The following is a 16735-nucleotide window of genomic DNA, read 5'->3' on the forward strand; positions in this document are numbered from 1 at the left end:
GGATTCTATTAAATAACGAGTGCTGAATATTAAGGAATATGCGTCTGCTATAGGATAATTAAAATAAAAAATATCAATTACTCGTTAGCCTTGTCCAGACTCTTGACGATTTTTTGAAAATTGTATATTATTGATGTTATTATTGAATAACGCTAACGAGCTGTGCTAGTTTTCATAATGAAGAATGCGCTTATTTAATTGTCACAGGGGTTTCCGGGCCACTAACGGCGAGCGCAATCGCCACGGCGCGATGCTTAGTCCAACCATCGTTCAAGGTACACACCATACTGCGAGCAATATTGCGGGACGAAGTGATCGCCGATCACAGCAAAAAGCAAGAGGACTCGAAGAATGCTGCCGAGGGTCCGACGGATATGAAAGCGGAATTATTGATAACAATGGTAACGCGGGCCGTAACAGCTATAGTGTCAAGACTGAACTCCCTGGCGCATTTCGACGGGACTGACAGCAAAGTCAGCACCCTGGTCGCGGCGGCCAATAGCCACGACAATCTTTGTCGTATGGATCCGTCGTGGCACCCGTGGCTGTAAACTTAATTATTATTTTTATAATATGTTCTCTTTGTTAATTAAGAAAATGTGAGATATTTTACTTATTTACCTATATTTAAGTTGTACATATGATGAACGTTATTGTGAAAAAGATATTTATCGATGTAAATTGAGCGCAACGAGCATTAAATTTTATTTAGAACGATATGAAATTAAATATGACGAGCAACACTGTACATATATATATGCGTATGTGCTTAAACAAGTACAAAGATTTAAAAATACGTTTCATTATTTATGAACGTTGCGAATTACAATTACGTTAAAGTACAGTATTAGGACGGCGATGATAGTTTATGAAACATTTGTATGCATGAAAGGAAATTCAATAAATATTTGCTACAAAAAGTCTACAGATTTCGTCGCATTTTTATTTATGACCTGGCGTTTGCGGCAATGAAGATCCTTCTTCAATCGCCACTTTTTTTCTTCCAAATATTACCTTCTTAATAACGAGTGCAGCAATCGGATTTAACAATTTTATATTCTTTCATTTGATTTGACACACCTTTGGTCTAGTCCCACATTAACTGTTAATACAATATTCGCAGCTGGTAATAAATAATTAAAAATATTCATATGAACAATTGTGTGCGCGAGCGTATATAGTAACGCTAAGGCTTTAGTTTCCTACGTTTTTTCTTCACTAAACATTATCATTTATGACGTTTAAATCGCCAGTGCTGTTTGATTTGTGAATGATATAAATAAATATGGCGGGTGAAGGAAGTTCCTTGTATTTAAATTCGTCCACTGTGTTTATATAGATCGTAGTGAAAATGTCAAAAATATGGATTTTTATTACATTATTAATTTACAGCAAAATTACAAATGCGTCTGTAGGCGACAGATCTCAATTTTATAGTAATTGTATTGATAAATGTCGAGATATAAAGTGTGAAAATGGTAATATAACCTTTAAAAATATAATAATACTAGTGTCATATATTTATTTAACTATAATTTGTTTACTTAGATGTAGATTACAAAGAAAATCTACCCTTGGATTTAAGATTGCTACATTGGACTTGCAGGGAAAATTGTAGTTACTTTTGCATGTGGAAAACCGTCGATTTTTTCTCATCCCGTGGACTATCTGTGCCACAGTTTCATGGAAAAGTAAATAAATTGATTAAGCTATTGATTAAGGACTAAATTAAATAAAAAAAAAAAATAAATAAATAAAAAAGAGAAACATGCTTTTATGATATAATCTTGAGTTTTAGTGGCCTTTCGTTAGGATTTTTGGACTTCAAGAGCCTGCATCGGTATTATTTTCAATTTTAAACTTTTATGCTCATGTTACTTATTATTTAAAATTCAAGAAAGTAATAAGGTCTACATCTCCGATGTTTTTTATTTGGACATGGTTTACAGTAGTAGGAATTTATTTAATTATTATAATATCCACTCTTAATTGTTGTACTTTAAAAATAAATGCTTTGCAGATCTGCTTACATGGATGGTTTTGGTCAACAGTTTTCCATGCTCGTGATAAAGATTTTACCGAAGTTATGGATTATTCTTGTGCGTTTACTATAATGCTCACCTTATTATACTGCCTTCTATTAAGGTAATTTAAAAATTATTTATTTTCTTTGTTTATCTCGCTAATATTTCATTATTGTAATTGACAAATATTGACATATTTTAGGATATTCTATAGAGAAACAATAATGCATAAAGCATTTATAACTATAACCAGTATTTATTTTATTGTTTTATATTCGCATTTAACTCATCTTTGGTCTGGTCATATTAACTATGAATATAATATGAAATTCAATGTTTTAGTTGGTAATAAACAATTTAAATTTACAAAATTCGAAATGAAATATAGACATATATATGTATTTTTTTGTTTTGTTTTTTTGAATTGTCCGATTCTATATAGGATTTTTAATATTTGTTATGTCAATGATTTGGTGGTACAACAATTCCACAAAACTGCCGCATGTCCATTTAATGGGCTGGTTTACTATATCGACAGTAACGGTGTCTCTATTGGAAATAGCAGATTTTCCTCCAATATTCTGGTTATTCGATGCTCATTCCTTATGGCATGCTTCCACTATTCCATTAGTAAAATTATTATACAGGTAAGGATTGAATGTCCGAGCAAAATTAATAAGATTTATTATTAATGTTTGTATTATTATACATTTTCAAATGCAATATTTTACAGATTTGCGAGTTTAGATTGCCAGTACCTAAGGAGGCAATACTCGAAGCTAGAGGACGATAGACTGTGATAATAAATTTGTAAAACATTGAGAATAAGTTTTTGTAGAAAAAATTTATTTTAAGAGAATAATAATGATAATATACATAAGTTTTCGTTTGTATATAAGGTAATACCTTAGGAATACCTCATTAACACACACATATATATATATATATATATATATATATATATGCACATATGTATATATAAATATTAAAAATTACAGTTTATAATATTATATATTAAAATATTATAATTCTTTATGCGCCGCATAATAAAGTACATTTTAAGGCAGTGGGTATTTGTAATTAAAAAGTTAAATAATTTTCTTGAAAATAATTAGCCAAATATAATAAATATAATACCGAGCAGTATTAATTAGAAAAATCTAGTAACACTCGCTAGGTATTTTAGAAGCTATGAATGGGAATGTTTCGATATAAAGTTAAAATATATGACTTTAAACGCTTGTAACAGTACATAAATTCGATATTTCTGAAGAATTAACAATCTTCCGTTTCAATTTTTAAGATATCTTCTTCTTTTCTTTTCTTTTCGTTTTTTTTGTTTTTTATTTTTTTTGTTTTTTGTTTTTTGTTTTTTTGTTTTTTTGACACATACGTAAGTACTAAAATCATCTCGCTAAATATACCTAAGAGGTATTCTATAAAGACCTTATGCTTTAAATAAATGCATAGGTAATAAGTGCCTAAAACTTTCAGACTATGATTGTCCTTTACTATTAATAATTTATCACTTTATATCGGGGTAAATGCATAATAAGCATTCTTCACTTTTCGCACAATAATAAACAAGAATATAAAAAAAAAAAAAAGAAAAACAAAAAAAAGAAAAAAAAAATAGAACAAAAAATAAAAATAAAGTAAGGCTGCCATTTGTACGAGCTTTCGTTGAAAGAACGCGACTTGGAATAATTATAAAGTACGCTTATATTTTAAGAATTAAATTATAAACTTTAAATATTATATATTCGACGTCAGTTTTCATAAATTACAGCATATACAGTTTTACCACTGTTTAGCGAATTGAACGATTAAGCTCCTTTCGAGTTTTATCCAGTTAAGGTCGTAATGTGACTCACATAATATATATACGCAACTTGCATGCTCTTATTTTCTAAAATTGAAGGGTGTTGGCAAGTTGTCAGTCAATTCCTCGAGCACGTTTCCTTACATTTCACTGCTATGCTCTTTTCTCCTCTTATTTTGTTTTTTTGTTTTTTTGTTTTTGTTTTTGTTTGTCTGTTTGTTTGTTTGTTGTTGTTATTGTTGTTGTTGTTGTTGTTGTTGTTGTTTTTGTAACTTTTTTTTTATAGGCAATTCTTACTGACCATTTATGAAATTAAATATCGACAAAAGTACTCCACTTATCGTATTATTAAAATATCGTTTATCTATAAGTTAAATTATAATTTTTATATTTAGACATTAGGATGTGAGATTTATTGTGTCTGTTATAATTTATGCTCTTGATTATGTTTCTTGTTAAAATGAAACACTTAACGTTAATGCATAATAAAGATGCTCATAATCCTTAATTTAAGATTCATCAGTCTTGTTGAGTTTAAAATCTTAGCATTATGAGAGAGTTAGTTAACTTATGATTATGTTAACTTACGATGATATGTTGTGCTCCGATATAAATTATTAATTTTCAAAAACTCTAGTGCAATACTCATTTAATTCAATAAATTTTCAAATTCATTTTCGTGATTTTGAAAGGAAGTTTTGTATGATATAGGATTTTCAAAACGTCGTAGTGAAATGTAAAGAAAATTAAAAAAAAAAAAAAAAAATAAAACATACCCATATATTTAAAAACTCCATCCTTATGGTTGTCCCGATCTCGATAAAAGAAAGGTGCCATGCGACATAGTCAAGTGCAAGTGATAAAAGTAAATATCACATTTTATTAGAATATGGCTGTCAATAGTGCGTGACCATTTTATGAAGCCATAAACAAATATCCTTCATTGTCTTTGTACGTATCATTAAGCTAATAGCTTTTAATTTCTGTACATAAGTACTAAGTATTAGGTTATAATATAGATATACTCTAATAAGTATCTTCAACTATTTCATGAATCGTACCCTCACCCGCATCAATTAAGGCTCTAGTCAATCGAACCTTTTAGAATAGAAGGACAAATCTCCACGCTACAGTTAAGTACCATAAATAGAAATTTTAGTCACCAGTCTTTGAGCACAATGATGTGCCCAATTTTCAAATTGGGAAGACACTTGTGTTATTTTTTTCATTTTTGTTTTTGTTTTTTGTTTTTTTGTTTTTTGTTTTTTGTTTTTTTGTTTTTTTTTTGTTTTTGTTTTTGCCTTTTGTTTTTGCATCTGTTTTGTTTTGCTTTTGTTTCGGAGTATAATATAAGTGTTAAAAGCTCGTAACCATTTCGCTGGTAATATTGATCAGCACTTTCTCTTAAATGATTAAATTTCTCGTAACATTTCATACATATAATATTTATATAAATACGTACTTTTTTTAATATTAAAAAACCGGTATTCGATTACCATTTAACAATCAAGTTATCAACGAAAAGGTAATCTAACCATCGTCAAATAAGCCTACGCAACTTTTCAATGTAAATTTGCCGAGTGCTTGACTAACGCTTCGTTTTCCGGATTATCCTCTCTGTGCTTCTGAAGATTACCGGATAGCGTATGATCAGGCCTTCGTCTATTAAAGAAACCCAATTTCCATAGAATTAAGGTGAGTAGAATTAGAAGTAGTAGACCCGCTACCACAGCCACAATTATTATCCAGATAGGCACTGGCTCGGGTTCTTGTTGATCTAATAGATCCGGATAAGCGATCGTTATGGCCTATAAATTTAAATGCATTATTGACATTATTTAAGCTTTCTCTCTCACTCTCGCTTTTTTTTTTTTTCTTTTTTTTTTAAATGCCTACCTCCGCAGTATCATCGGTTAAATTATTTTGTTGTATTATAACTTGTTGAGGTATGATAATTTTGGCACTTGATCCAATATTTACTCTGTCTACTTTTGGATAATCTTCAGCTAATGTTGAGTTCCATAATCTACGTATTTAAGAAGAATGAAATAAGAGACTTTTCAACGAAACGAATTTATATAAAATTATACCTTGCTTTAACTATAATCGTAGCTTCTTCTTTCTTTTGTAAACTTGAAATAGAACACGTAATGTCGAAACATTTCGCTGTCCCTGTTTTACAATTCTAAAAAGAGAGATTTATTATTTAATTGCCATCTAATTAAGTAATGTAATTGTTATTATCGAAAATTCGTATTAATAATTTACCATGGTCACGACTTGATGATGATGTCCATCTCTGTCGATCATAATTTTCATCGCGATAACTTTCTCTGTATCGCGTCTTCTTCTAATGTGATTCGTCTGATTAAGATCTAATGGCGACAAAGGCTTTTGTGGAAATAGAGGATCTATGTCTTCTAACCCAATACTGCTTTGTAAATTTAACGAATTCACTTGACCCGCTGGTACATGACACTCGCCAATGCGTTCACCTCCCGGAGCTTAAATTAATCACACGTGGCATTTGAGTCGAAGTATATGAGCTCGATTTGAAAGAAAAAAAAAAAATAAATAAAATAAATAATAATAATAATAATAATAATAAGCTATTCATTCATTAATAACTCCAGTACAAATTTTCAATATAACTTGAATTCTTTATTGTGCTGCCGAGCGGCGCCTCGAACGCGTAATTAACAGCAATTTACATTATTAGGCGATACGTCACTGTCAAATATTATTGTAGTACTAAACTTAATTTATGATGATTTGTTGAATGACGTTGATATTAGGTCGAAAAAATCTTTAAAAATCAATCAAATATTTCACGGTTATTATGCTAGTTGGCATTTCAAAATCTTACTATGGCTTCATAAGCCCAAAAATTAATAATAATTTTGGTCGTTATCATTTTTATTTTCAATGATTATTATTTAAGCATTTAAGCATTCAAGCGAGGCTAATGATATTGTTAAAAAACACGAATAAACTGACGTGGATTGTTCATTAATATATATGATCTTGAACATTAACGATAAGTTACAAGGGACAATGAAATCGCTCTTTAAAAAGAGCTAATTGGCCAGAAATTCACTCGTATTGTTGGTAAACTAAGTTTACAAAATATAATTTCTTATTTATTATTAAGAGGTTTTGCAATTTGTGTCTTATAAAAGCAAGTTGAAATTTTATTTTTAACAAATATTTATTAATCTCGAATGAGAAAAATTGTGATAAAACTTTTAATGAAACTTCATTCAAAGTCAATTTAGTTTTTAACTTTCGTATTAAGACGTTTCATTAAAAATTTTTAAATCTTAATCATGCAAGCTTATCAATTTTAAAAGGCTAACCAAATTAATTTCATTACCTTGCACTATCGGCGTATCTTCTAAATACAGTAACCACTTCCCATGGTGTTTATCATTGGCAACCTCATAAGGCCAGGAGATTAAAACGTCGAGCTTGCTGACTTTCCACGGGCCATCGTTAAATATTTGATAAACATGAGCGACCTTTGGGCCAACGTCGTTTAATTTCTTCATTGCGGATTCCCCGATCACAGACCCTCCATACAAGGCCCATTGTGTTTTGGCGCTTCTGCACGTAAAAACGCGCGTATTAAGACAAAAACGACAATTTGAACATAACAAATGTCACGCTAAATTTACACGCATATATCTTTATCCAAAAAAATATCAAGTATTATCTCTCTCTCTCTCTCTCTCTCTCTCTCTCTCTCTCTCTCTGCTCTCTGCTCTCTGCTCTCTGCTCTCTGCTCTCTTTGATTCATATATAAGTGTAAAATACAAACGGAATACAATGTAAATGTATTTTGTTAGCATTTAATTGGAAAATTTAAACATTTTAACCGGAGGTTTAATTTCAACTTACCCTTTAACCGATAATTCTGCTCGTTTCAGAACTGTGGCCTGCAAGTGCGTCGGCTTCTTCGCGCTCACTTCCTTGGACGTTGAATTAGCATATGCGACAAATTCTAGCGTTACTTCGCTGTCTTCTACGTATTTCGGATCGAATCTTATTTGTATATTTACAGACTTATCTTTTTTAAAGGGATTTCCAATAGCGCATGATATAACGGTGCTGTTGTGCAAACTGCATATTGCAGAATCATTTTGCTTGGTTCCAATGTAACTCAAGCTAGGCGAATGCACGAGGAATAATTGCGCCTCGTAGGCGGATTCACCCACGTTCGTGATATTCACATCCACTACTAATTCTTCACTTTCTCCCAACAGCAGTTCATAATAATTCCTTTGTGTCGGTGAAGCTATAATTTATTCCATAAAATTACTGTCGCTGTCGTATAATTCTGCGCCGGGCTTATATAAGCAAATCAAATCAAAACAAAAAACAAAAAGAAAAAACAAACAAACGCAAAAACACAAATATATATATATATATATATATATATATATATACTTGTTTATAAAATCGAGATTGGTTTGTTGTAAAGGAGAATGATAAAGATATTTATAATTCTCGCTTATTAACGATGAAAAAATTAGTTTGATATTTATCGACGAGCAATGCCGATGTGAGTTTCAATTTGATATGCATAAAGCTCGGAGGGGTTTCGAAATTGTGCGATAAATTAAGATGAAATTTGATGAAATTCAACGATGATACGTACCCTGAAGATTCAGGTTGGCCGATAGTCTCAAATCACTTTCACAAATGTCATTGTTTCCACAATCTTTTTGGAAGGTTGCCTCGAAAATACGCGCTGCCTCTTGCTGATTTAAAATCGGATAATTATTTATGTCTGGCATGGGTGCTCCCTCGGGTGGCATTACCGGCTCATCCTGAATAAGCGTATAGTTCAATCGGAATTTAACAGGCGATTGAATGTCTCTGGTATTTTCCTATAAAACCGACAAACTTTCCCTTTATTTAACGCGCTATTATTTACTTTACTAAGCGATAAAACAAAAAACAAAACAAAACAACAACAAAAAAAAACAAAAAACAAAACAAAACAACAACAAAAAAAAATATAATTAGAGAAGAAGTAGAATTTGAAAAACAAAAAATAAAACTCTTGATATAAGTATGTTTTTAAAGCTCTACAGACTTTCTATGACATGTAATCTTCGATTTCTTAAATGCAGTGGCTATTGTGAAAGAGTAGCTTTAAAAAGGCAATTTAAAAGCAACGAAATATAGAGCATGTAAATAAATATATAAATAGGAGGTTCGTATGTACCTTCAAGTACACGGTTTCTCTTTGACAATACATGAGATTCTTGGAGTCTAAAGTAGCGATGCGACTAAGAAAGTGTGGCCGGTTATTTCCGTCGCCAAACCACATGCGAGAAAATTTCTTTGTTCCTGCATAAGTCTCGGCTTCGATGTACGACATCAATTTTAACGATCTTACGTATTCCTCCTTAACGTGCGAAGCTGTCTTACAACACGCCTCGAACGAAAAGCTACGGTGTATTGTACGATGACGTTAGTGTAAATAATAAAATAATAACAACAAGAGTGAATAATAATGGCGATAACGTAGAGTAAGATACATTGTTGAACAATACTAACCATGTGTAGTTTGATAGCGGATCGTCAAAGCAGCCGATCTTATTGGGATCGATCGGCTCCATTTTATCTTGATAAGTACCGTCCTTTCTAGGGAATCGTACAAACGTTATAATATCGATTATTCTTCTGGCGCGCAACAAAGCAATTGCATCCTCTTCGTACGCCCCGACCAATAAATCTGGGTAACCATTTAAATCCATATCTAATCCACCACTGAGCGAGTAACCGAATGTCTTTAACGGCACTGGAGTACTCTCCGAGTGTATTACCTACAATTTTCACGAGCTCGTGTATCAAAAGGGCCACATTCGAATCACTTAACGATTCGAATTTCGACAATGAATTAGGCGAAATAGCATTACCTGCGACGGCACTGTGATTAACCCATTTTTCGAGCCCAAATAAATGTAGACCGTCCCCATACCTTCGTAGGGGGCACCTACGGCAATGTCTTCGAACCCGTCATTATTTATGTCCCTCAAATTCGTCAAAGCAAATCCAAATCTGCAAGTTAAGTGTACGGTTCGTCGTAGCGGGGTAGCTTATATAATAATACTTAAACTTAAAAAATTCTTTGTTTTTTTTTCGTTTTTTTTCTTTCTTTTTTTCACGAATCTCCTACGTATGGAATTTGTCTTTTGTTTTGTTGTTTTCTTACCTTGACTCCTCGCGTCCAATTAATTTCGTCGGCTTGCATTTCTCGCCGTCCTTCGGATTTTTACAAAGTTTCGTGTAAACATAAACGGCGCCACCTTCCTTCTTACCATAATAAAATGGGGCTGCCACTATTAAATCCGATTGTCTAGAAGAAACGAGTAATAAAAAAAAAAAAATGGAAAATAAGAGTTGAAAAAGGATGAGGAGGAAGAAAAAGAAGTAAAAGAGGAGGAGGAGGAGGAGGAGGAAGAGGAATGGGAAGAGAAAACGTAAATCAAAGATAAAAAAGATTTAATTAAGAGGCAATTGTCGATAGAACTATCGGCTGAAATTATAACGAGTCGCTTGAAGTTCTGCCGTTTGAATTTAGAGTGGATTTAAGATTGGCCGGCCGGCCGTTAATAGCCTTTTCAACCACTCGCTCCCTTCTTTCCGACACACAACAAAATTACAAAACTAACGCCTGGGCAACGCATCGCTCGGCTAGATAAACAAAAAAAAAAAAAAAAAAAAAAAAAAAAAAAAAAAAAAAAAAAAAAAAAAAAAGGCCCTGCCCATCACAATCACAACAACACTTCAGCAATGTCTATGGTACATAAATATAGCGTTGAAATAATATTGAGTGTAAATCAATGTAAAAGCTCCATACTTGTCGCCGTTAACGTCCGCGGATGCAAGTTCATATCCAAAGCTCGAAGCAAACTGTTCGCCGTTGAGTGTCAGCGTAATTTCCATAATGGGCTTTTGAAAATGACGGGTGAAAAGGACGACCTGTCCAGTGCCATTCGAACGCGGAGCTCCGGCGGCGTACGCCAATCCACTCCCAAAGAAGTCTCCCACGGTCACGGACATACCTTCGGGTCAAATTTTCAAACGTGATCGATGCTCCTGAGGGCTTCGCCGCATTAAATCAACGGGCTTTCGTGTAATCTCAATTATGTTAATACAAGTCGCGGAGTGACGACGGGCCTTTGTCGGTGGTGAGGATTATTCGGCCTCGCTTTCCCCATTCGTCGCGAGATCTTCATCAACGGTGCTTACTTAACAATCGATTTCTCCTCCTCCTCTACGTCTGGCGAGCATCCCGTTTCGCGCAAAACCAAACGGAATTCTTAACGATACGTGGCATGTCGCGGAATGAAAAAGACCGTCGGCCGATTGTAATTGACCGATGATCAAGGGGCCGAGGAGCTGCTGTACCTACCTCGTAATTACCTAAAGTACTACGTCTAAATAGACGCTTTTTAAAGCAATGGACCATTAAAATTATGCAATTTTCAATCAATGGGTTAACATTTTCCGCTGCTATTGCGTTATAATATCGATTTTCCAATGAATGATTTTATGTCGGAAAATTTGTTTAAAAAGTACGCCTACAATCAACGATTATTCCTAATCAATTCCTAATGAATAAATGAGATTTTCTTGCATTAATAATAAAGCTGAAAATAATAGTTTTTTCTTTTGCAATATCGCTCGTTAATAATAGTCTCTTGGTTATGCATATACGTACGTTTTGCCCGATTTATCGGCAACTCTCGTACGTATTTCAAATGTTCGATTAATTAGTAACGGGGCAAGTGCCGTTGGCCCGTTTAAAAATAAATCTTAAATAATTTAATTGTATAAATAATCATCTTGTCGCAGTTTTTTATAATTACGATTTGGAACCTGCAATAAACGGCCAAAACGGAATAACATCATTCTTTTAGCAACAGCGGCCACATCATATTATAATTATTATTACACGGGCGTCATTGGTTTAGTGATCGCGTGCACGCAGCTAGCTATTCCCTGCAATTTTCTCACTGAAAACTCTCTGTCGCGAGTCCCGAGCTCTTCTCCCCCGCGCCCCCGCGCCCCCCTCACGCTCGAAGATAATAAAGATCGAGGTACTTTTAGAATATTTAAGAGTTTGAGAGTCGTAAAGAAAAAAGGCTGATGGTGGACGTCTGGTGGACGAGCGTAATTCAACGTTCGTCTCGAGCATGTTGCGCGGCCCGTCCGAGGGAACGGCATCGCGGCCAAGTCTTTCATCCCCGGATGCGCGGCTACCTCACGTCAAGTCAAACGGCCGCGATATCTAATTATAGTGATCGTCCGAGGCTCGCCGAATTATCCTCCCTGACCACCTGACTCTAACCAAAACTCACCCAAATAGCTGTACTTGGAAACGGGCGAGTCCTCCTGCATGGGCGAGCTGTAAACGACCGTATCCTTATGTATGAAGTCGTCGGAGACGGTGATCACGTAGAGGGTCCCTCTCCACGTGTGCGGACCCGGGGTCCCGATCACGGCGTAATTGTCGGTGGACGTTAGCACCCCGCTCGTCCCGGCCTGGCAGTATCCAAATTGCTCGTGGGCCCTGGCATTGAATAATCACGAGTAATCATGCGTACCTGTTGCTGCCAATTACCACATCCACTCCATCCACTCCTAGTTTATTCGGCGCGCTTGCGTGTCTCACTTTCGCAATGACCTCGTGTACGTGCGTTTACGCTGCGCCTCCTCTATCACGTTTACGCGCGCGCACAAGCTCACGCACACGCACACGCGCCAACTATTAATCACTCACTCGTTCGCTCGCGCGTTCGCTCTTAGTCTCTACGCTCGTTTATATTTACCTTATCGTCGGTTTTCCGGAACATGGTTTCTTTAGCTCTTGATACTTCAAATCTTGCGTGAATATGTAGCACTGACCTTGTCCCCATTGAGAATCCTTGTTTTTCACGATGTAACGATGAGCACATACCTAACGTAGAGAGCCAACGGGGTTTAACACCATTCGTTAAAAGCTTAAAAGTCTCGCGTCTATATTTTCTAAGCTTATTGATTGTTATTTATGCACAGTCCAAGGATCACGGGTGCTTATTTTATTTTATTACGATCGTTTATTTGCATCGTTGGACGATAAGGTAAGCGTTGTGGAAGTATGGACAATTGGAATATTTAAAATTATTCGTGACGTCGAGAACAGAAAATTTTATCGTGTACCTTTTTTTTTTTTTTTTTTTTTTTTTTTTTTTTCCCTCAACTAATAATAATGTGAATCATGAAAATTTTCATAATGCTTACGAGTGCTTGAAAATACACGCGATTATGACCATTCACAATCAACTATATAATGGAAATTATTTATCCTTCAACGCTATAAATTGTATTACCTAACACTTAAAAAGTGAAGGAGGAAAAAGAAATGATGCCAGTGAACGCAATTGGCATGTGTAGCATTAATTTAGGGGGAAAAGGAAGTAAATAATTTTACAACGAAACGTAAGTGCAGCGAATTTTCCAAAATAATTGTTTCCATTGTATGAAATAAATGCTTTCGTGACTGAGACGATTATATTTGCCAAAAATATTTTTCTCTTTTTTCTTATAATATATTGTCTTGCAATAATGGATGGAAAAAATGGCTTAATTAAGATAGCGAAATAAAATTTTTTTCTTCGAATGCTATAAAATTTTTATTATTCCATAGCGCAGACACAAAATATGTTATTACTTATCATTTTATTTTCAGATTCCTTTATATCCTTGCACCTACTCGGCCGTAAATTCTTTTTTATAACCCAAAATTATTTGTATTTTAAAAGTTTCTTTTAATCACGAGAATGATTGAGTTTTTGTTTATTTTATCGGTTCACTGCTCCATGCTCGGGAGCGTGAGCGAGAATTTTTCTTTAAATATCATTCATTTAGAAGCAAGAGTTTGTACTCTCACCGCTGCGCCCGCCCTCCCGCCGCGCCATTTCTACCGGAAAATAGCAGCACAATTCTCGTTCGCGCTTAATTTATTATTCTCGCTAAATTATTCAAGCCCGAGCGATAAAATTATAATGGAAATACGCTGCTTCAAAGTGCTTAGCGGATATTCGTTGCTTATTTTTTACATTAACCGGGTGTAAAAAAGGTGGTTGCATATTTATTATTCGTTTATCGTAGAAGCGTAGCCGTGAAGAAGGAAGAATAGTACTCGGAGGGTCGAGAGCGTTACCCATTAGCGTGTAACAGTGTTTATTCATCTGGTGTATTTTAAAATTGCAAAATACGTGGAAGAAGGAGCGCGGGACGGAGGGCGTGAGAGTAGCGGGAGAGCCGTCGTCGTCGTCGTCGTCGTCGTCGTCGTTCGTTTTTTCAATGAAAAAATAACGAATGGCAAGCAATAACGCGTCGTTTTGTAAATAGAGTGGAATAGAAAATGATGGCGATGGAGGAGTGAGAAGAAAGCGAAGGACTTATAGCTTATCCCGTGTGCCCGAGTCGAGCGTATTTGACGGGCCATTGATTCGCATTCACGTGGGTTCGCGCGGAGCACAGCTCGATTTTGCAATGAGCTCGCTTGGCTTTGATAGTGGTGGGCGGCGGCGACGGTGACGGTGGTAACGGTGGTGCCTGGTAGGGAGGAGGGTCGTCGTCGTCGTCGTCGTCGTCGTCGTCGTTGTTGTGTGCGCGCGCGCGCGCGCGTGTGTGTGTTTGTGTGTGTGGAGGTGAAGAGGCGAGGCGAGGCGAGGCGAGAGGATGCGCTACAACGCATCCCGACCAGAGTAAGTGCGATTTGAGATTCACCATGACTTTGCCGCCGATGCCGGCGCTGCGCACCGTAACGCCGAGCCACTGTCCATCCTTCACCTCGTTGCTGCTCGGCCGTGTCAGCTCGTCCGTCTCGGTACCTGCGACCAAACGATCATGCGTTACAGATATGCGAGTCGCGCGCCCGTTCACTTCCCTCAAGCTCATGTCCATAAAGTGCATAAGATGTGCGGATGTGATCGAAGCCTCGCTCGATGGGCTGCGGCGCTGCCATTTATTTATTCCCTTCCTTCGGAATGCGCATTTAAACTAGCAACGATCGATCATCGACGATCTCTATTCACTATAACGTACCCTTGCCTTTCGTCTCTCTCTCTCTCTCTCTCTCTCTCTCTCTCTCACTTCCACATACTCAGTCTCTCTGTCTATCTATCTATCTATCTATCTATCTATCTATTTCCTTTCCCTTTATCGGACAATTGTACACAGCGCTTTGCCGATACTTGCGCGTGCGCGCGTACTTGTGTGTTGAAGCAAATCATACATGTCACTTTCGCGTCTTATAGCGTTCGCGTTAAGTTGCAATTTAATTTTTAATAAATTCAATTTTGTTAACATCAACTACTGGTACACGCACGTTCTCTAACCACTTGCAGCAATTTTCCTTTTTTGTTTTTGTTTTAATATAATTAACTATTAATTCGCGAGTTAAACACCGACTAATTGAAATACTACGGCAGCCTTAAGCCCGCTTTAATGAGTGCAAAACGTGACTCTGCTCTCCTATTGGGGATTCGCATTAAATTTTATGATTTTCGACCACTGCACGAGGAAACGCAATTCCACGGTTACTGTACCCCCTATGCATCGGACTCGATGACATCATAACCGCGGAAGCAGTGAGAATAACTCGGTTCGATAGTTTAGCAATTGGCTTTAAGCTAACAAATAGCAAGTGAAACTTTTAAATTCACGCACACTCATTACCGTTTTCACGAATGTTTTTTCATATGCGAATTCCGAATTTCCATGCAGAGCAGGTCACAATTTTTAGTGAATCAATGATCGATGTTTATGTAATTGTATTAGAACTAAACTAAAATCTTCATCGCAAACAAAAATATTACTAGCTTAAATGTTAGTTCGGTTAGTAAGTACAAATTATTAATCCATTGAATTAATTAACGTATTAATAAAATCACGATTATTAGGGTTTCTCAAAATCACAGTAAATTACAATTAAAAATGGTATTAAAAAGCTATACTTTTACAAATATAAAACAGGCTTTCATTACAACAAGCACATTTTATTATGAATTAACAATGGGTTAAGTGTTAAATTAATTAATTTCATCGAATGAGCAGCATGAGCACAGCGGTAAAATAAAATGCGTAACATTAGAGGCTCCTCTCTCACGCACACGCGCACACACACACACACACCAACGCTCACTCTTGAGTCACTCTCTCACTCTCTGTCAGTCTGTCTGTCTGTCTGTCTGTCTGTCTCTCTCTCTCTCTCTCTCTCTCTCTCTCAGTCACTCTCTCCATCTCACTCACTCTCTCCCTCTCACTCACTCACTCACTCACTCACTCACTCTCCATAGCTCTTACTCTCACTCTCATGCCACACGTAAGCTGAGATTAGTATCATTTGATGTATTTCATGCTCAGTGAAACATCATTCGGCATCGTGTGTATATTGATGAAGTAAAAAACAGATACAGGGAAAACGCTTGAGAACTCTTCATACATTTCAATCGTAAAAGAACTCCGATAGTTAACTTACTTGACTCATACTGACTGCTCTCGCCTTCATGGATAACCAAAACATAAGTTAGTGTAAGTTATTCTTTCTTTTAATATGAAAAAAGAAAGGACATGATTACATTCTTAAAGTTAAATGTAATTGAAAGTATTTATTTGTTTATTGGTCGCTATAATTATGGCGTCACTCTAATTTTCATCACCGATGCAGTTTTATTTAATGAAAAAAATAGAGTAAAAAAATAGAAAAAAAAAAGAATCGTAGAAATAATAATATGCATAATAATTAACAAATAAATAAATAAAAAAAAAACAGAAACTGCTATAATAATAATAATAATAATAATAATAACAATAATAACAATAA

The 16735-nt window shown here is 35.4% G+C and overlaps 3 protein-coding genes across 3 annotated transcripts in view; 2 read left to right on the forward strand and 1 right to left on the reverse strand.

Annotated features, from left to right (window-relative positions):
- Positions 1–905, forward strand: part of Nipped-A (Transcription-associated protein Nipped-A) — a 29818-nt gene extending 28913 nt beyond the window's left edge. The window contains exon 22 of the mRNA XM_011507664.1: positions 208–905. Within this exon, the coding sequence (XP_011505966.1) occupies positions 208–551 (344 nt within the window). The 3' untranslated portion in view covers positions 552–905. The remainder of the gene's footprint in view (positions 1–207) is intronic.
- A 391-nt stretch (positions 906–1296) lies between these two features.
- Positions 1297–2935, forward strand: PGAP3 (Per1-like protein PGAP3). Its single transcript, XM_011507665.1, has 7 exons — positions 1297–1478; positions 1549–1691; positions 1799–1951; positions 2021–2145; positions 2227–2369; positions 2467–2671; positions 2758–2935. Exons 1-7 carry the CDS (start codon positions 1352–1354, stop codon positions 2822–2824), a joined length of 963 nt encoding a protein of 320 aa, XP_011505967.1. The 5' UTR covers positions 1297–1351; the 3' UTR covers positions 2825–2935.
- A 2211-nt stretch (positions 2936–5146) lies between these two features.
- Positions 5147–16735, reverse strand: part of mew (multiple edematous wings) — a 19002-nt gene continuing 7413 nt past the window's right edge. The window contains exons 3-18 of the mRNA XM_011507666.1: positions 16391–16414; positions 14638–14741; positions 12693–12820; positions 12222–12433; positions 10718–10922; positions 10070–10213; positions 9774–9915; positions 9412–9680; positions 9077–9302; positions 8504–8735; positions 7744–8140; positions 7220–7449; positions 6115–6350; positions 5937–6031; positions 5743–5872; positions 5147–5654 (exon numbers count right to left, since the gene is read on the reverse strand). Of these exons, the coding sequence (XP_011505968.1) occupies positions 5409–5654; positions 5743–5872; positions 5937–6031; positions 6115–6350; positions 7220–7449; positions 7744–8140; positions 8504–8735; positions 9077–9302; positions 9412–9680; positions 9774–9915; positions 10070–10213; positions 10718–10922; positions 12222–12433; positions 12693–12820; positions 14638–14741; positions 16391–16414 (3020 nt within the window). The 3' untranslated portion in view covers positions 5147–5408. The remainder of the gene's footprint in view (positions 5655–5742; positions 5873–5936; positions 6032–6114; positions 6351–7219; positions 7450–7743; positions 8141–8503; positions 8736–9076; positions 9303–9411; positions 9681–9773; positions 9916–10069; positions 10214–10717; positions 10923–12221; positions 12434–12692; positions 12821–14637; positions 14742–16390; positions 16415–16735) is intronic.

The sequence above is a fragment of the Ceratosolen solmsi genome, unplaced genomic scaffold (assembly GCF_000503995.2).
Source record: "Ceratosolen solmsi marchali unplaced genomic scaffold, CerSol_1.0 scaffold1, whole genome shotgun sequence".
In the NCBI taxonomy this organism is placed as follows: domain Eukaryota; kingdom Metazoa; phylum Arthropoda; class Insecta; order Hymenoptera; family Agaonidae; genus Ceratosolen; species Ceratosolen solmsi.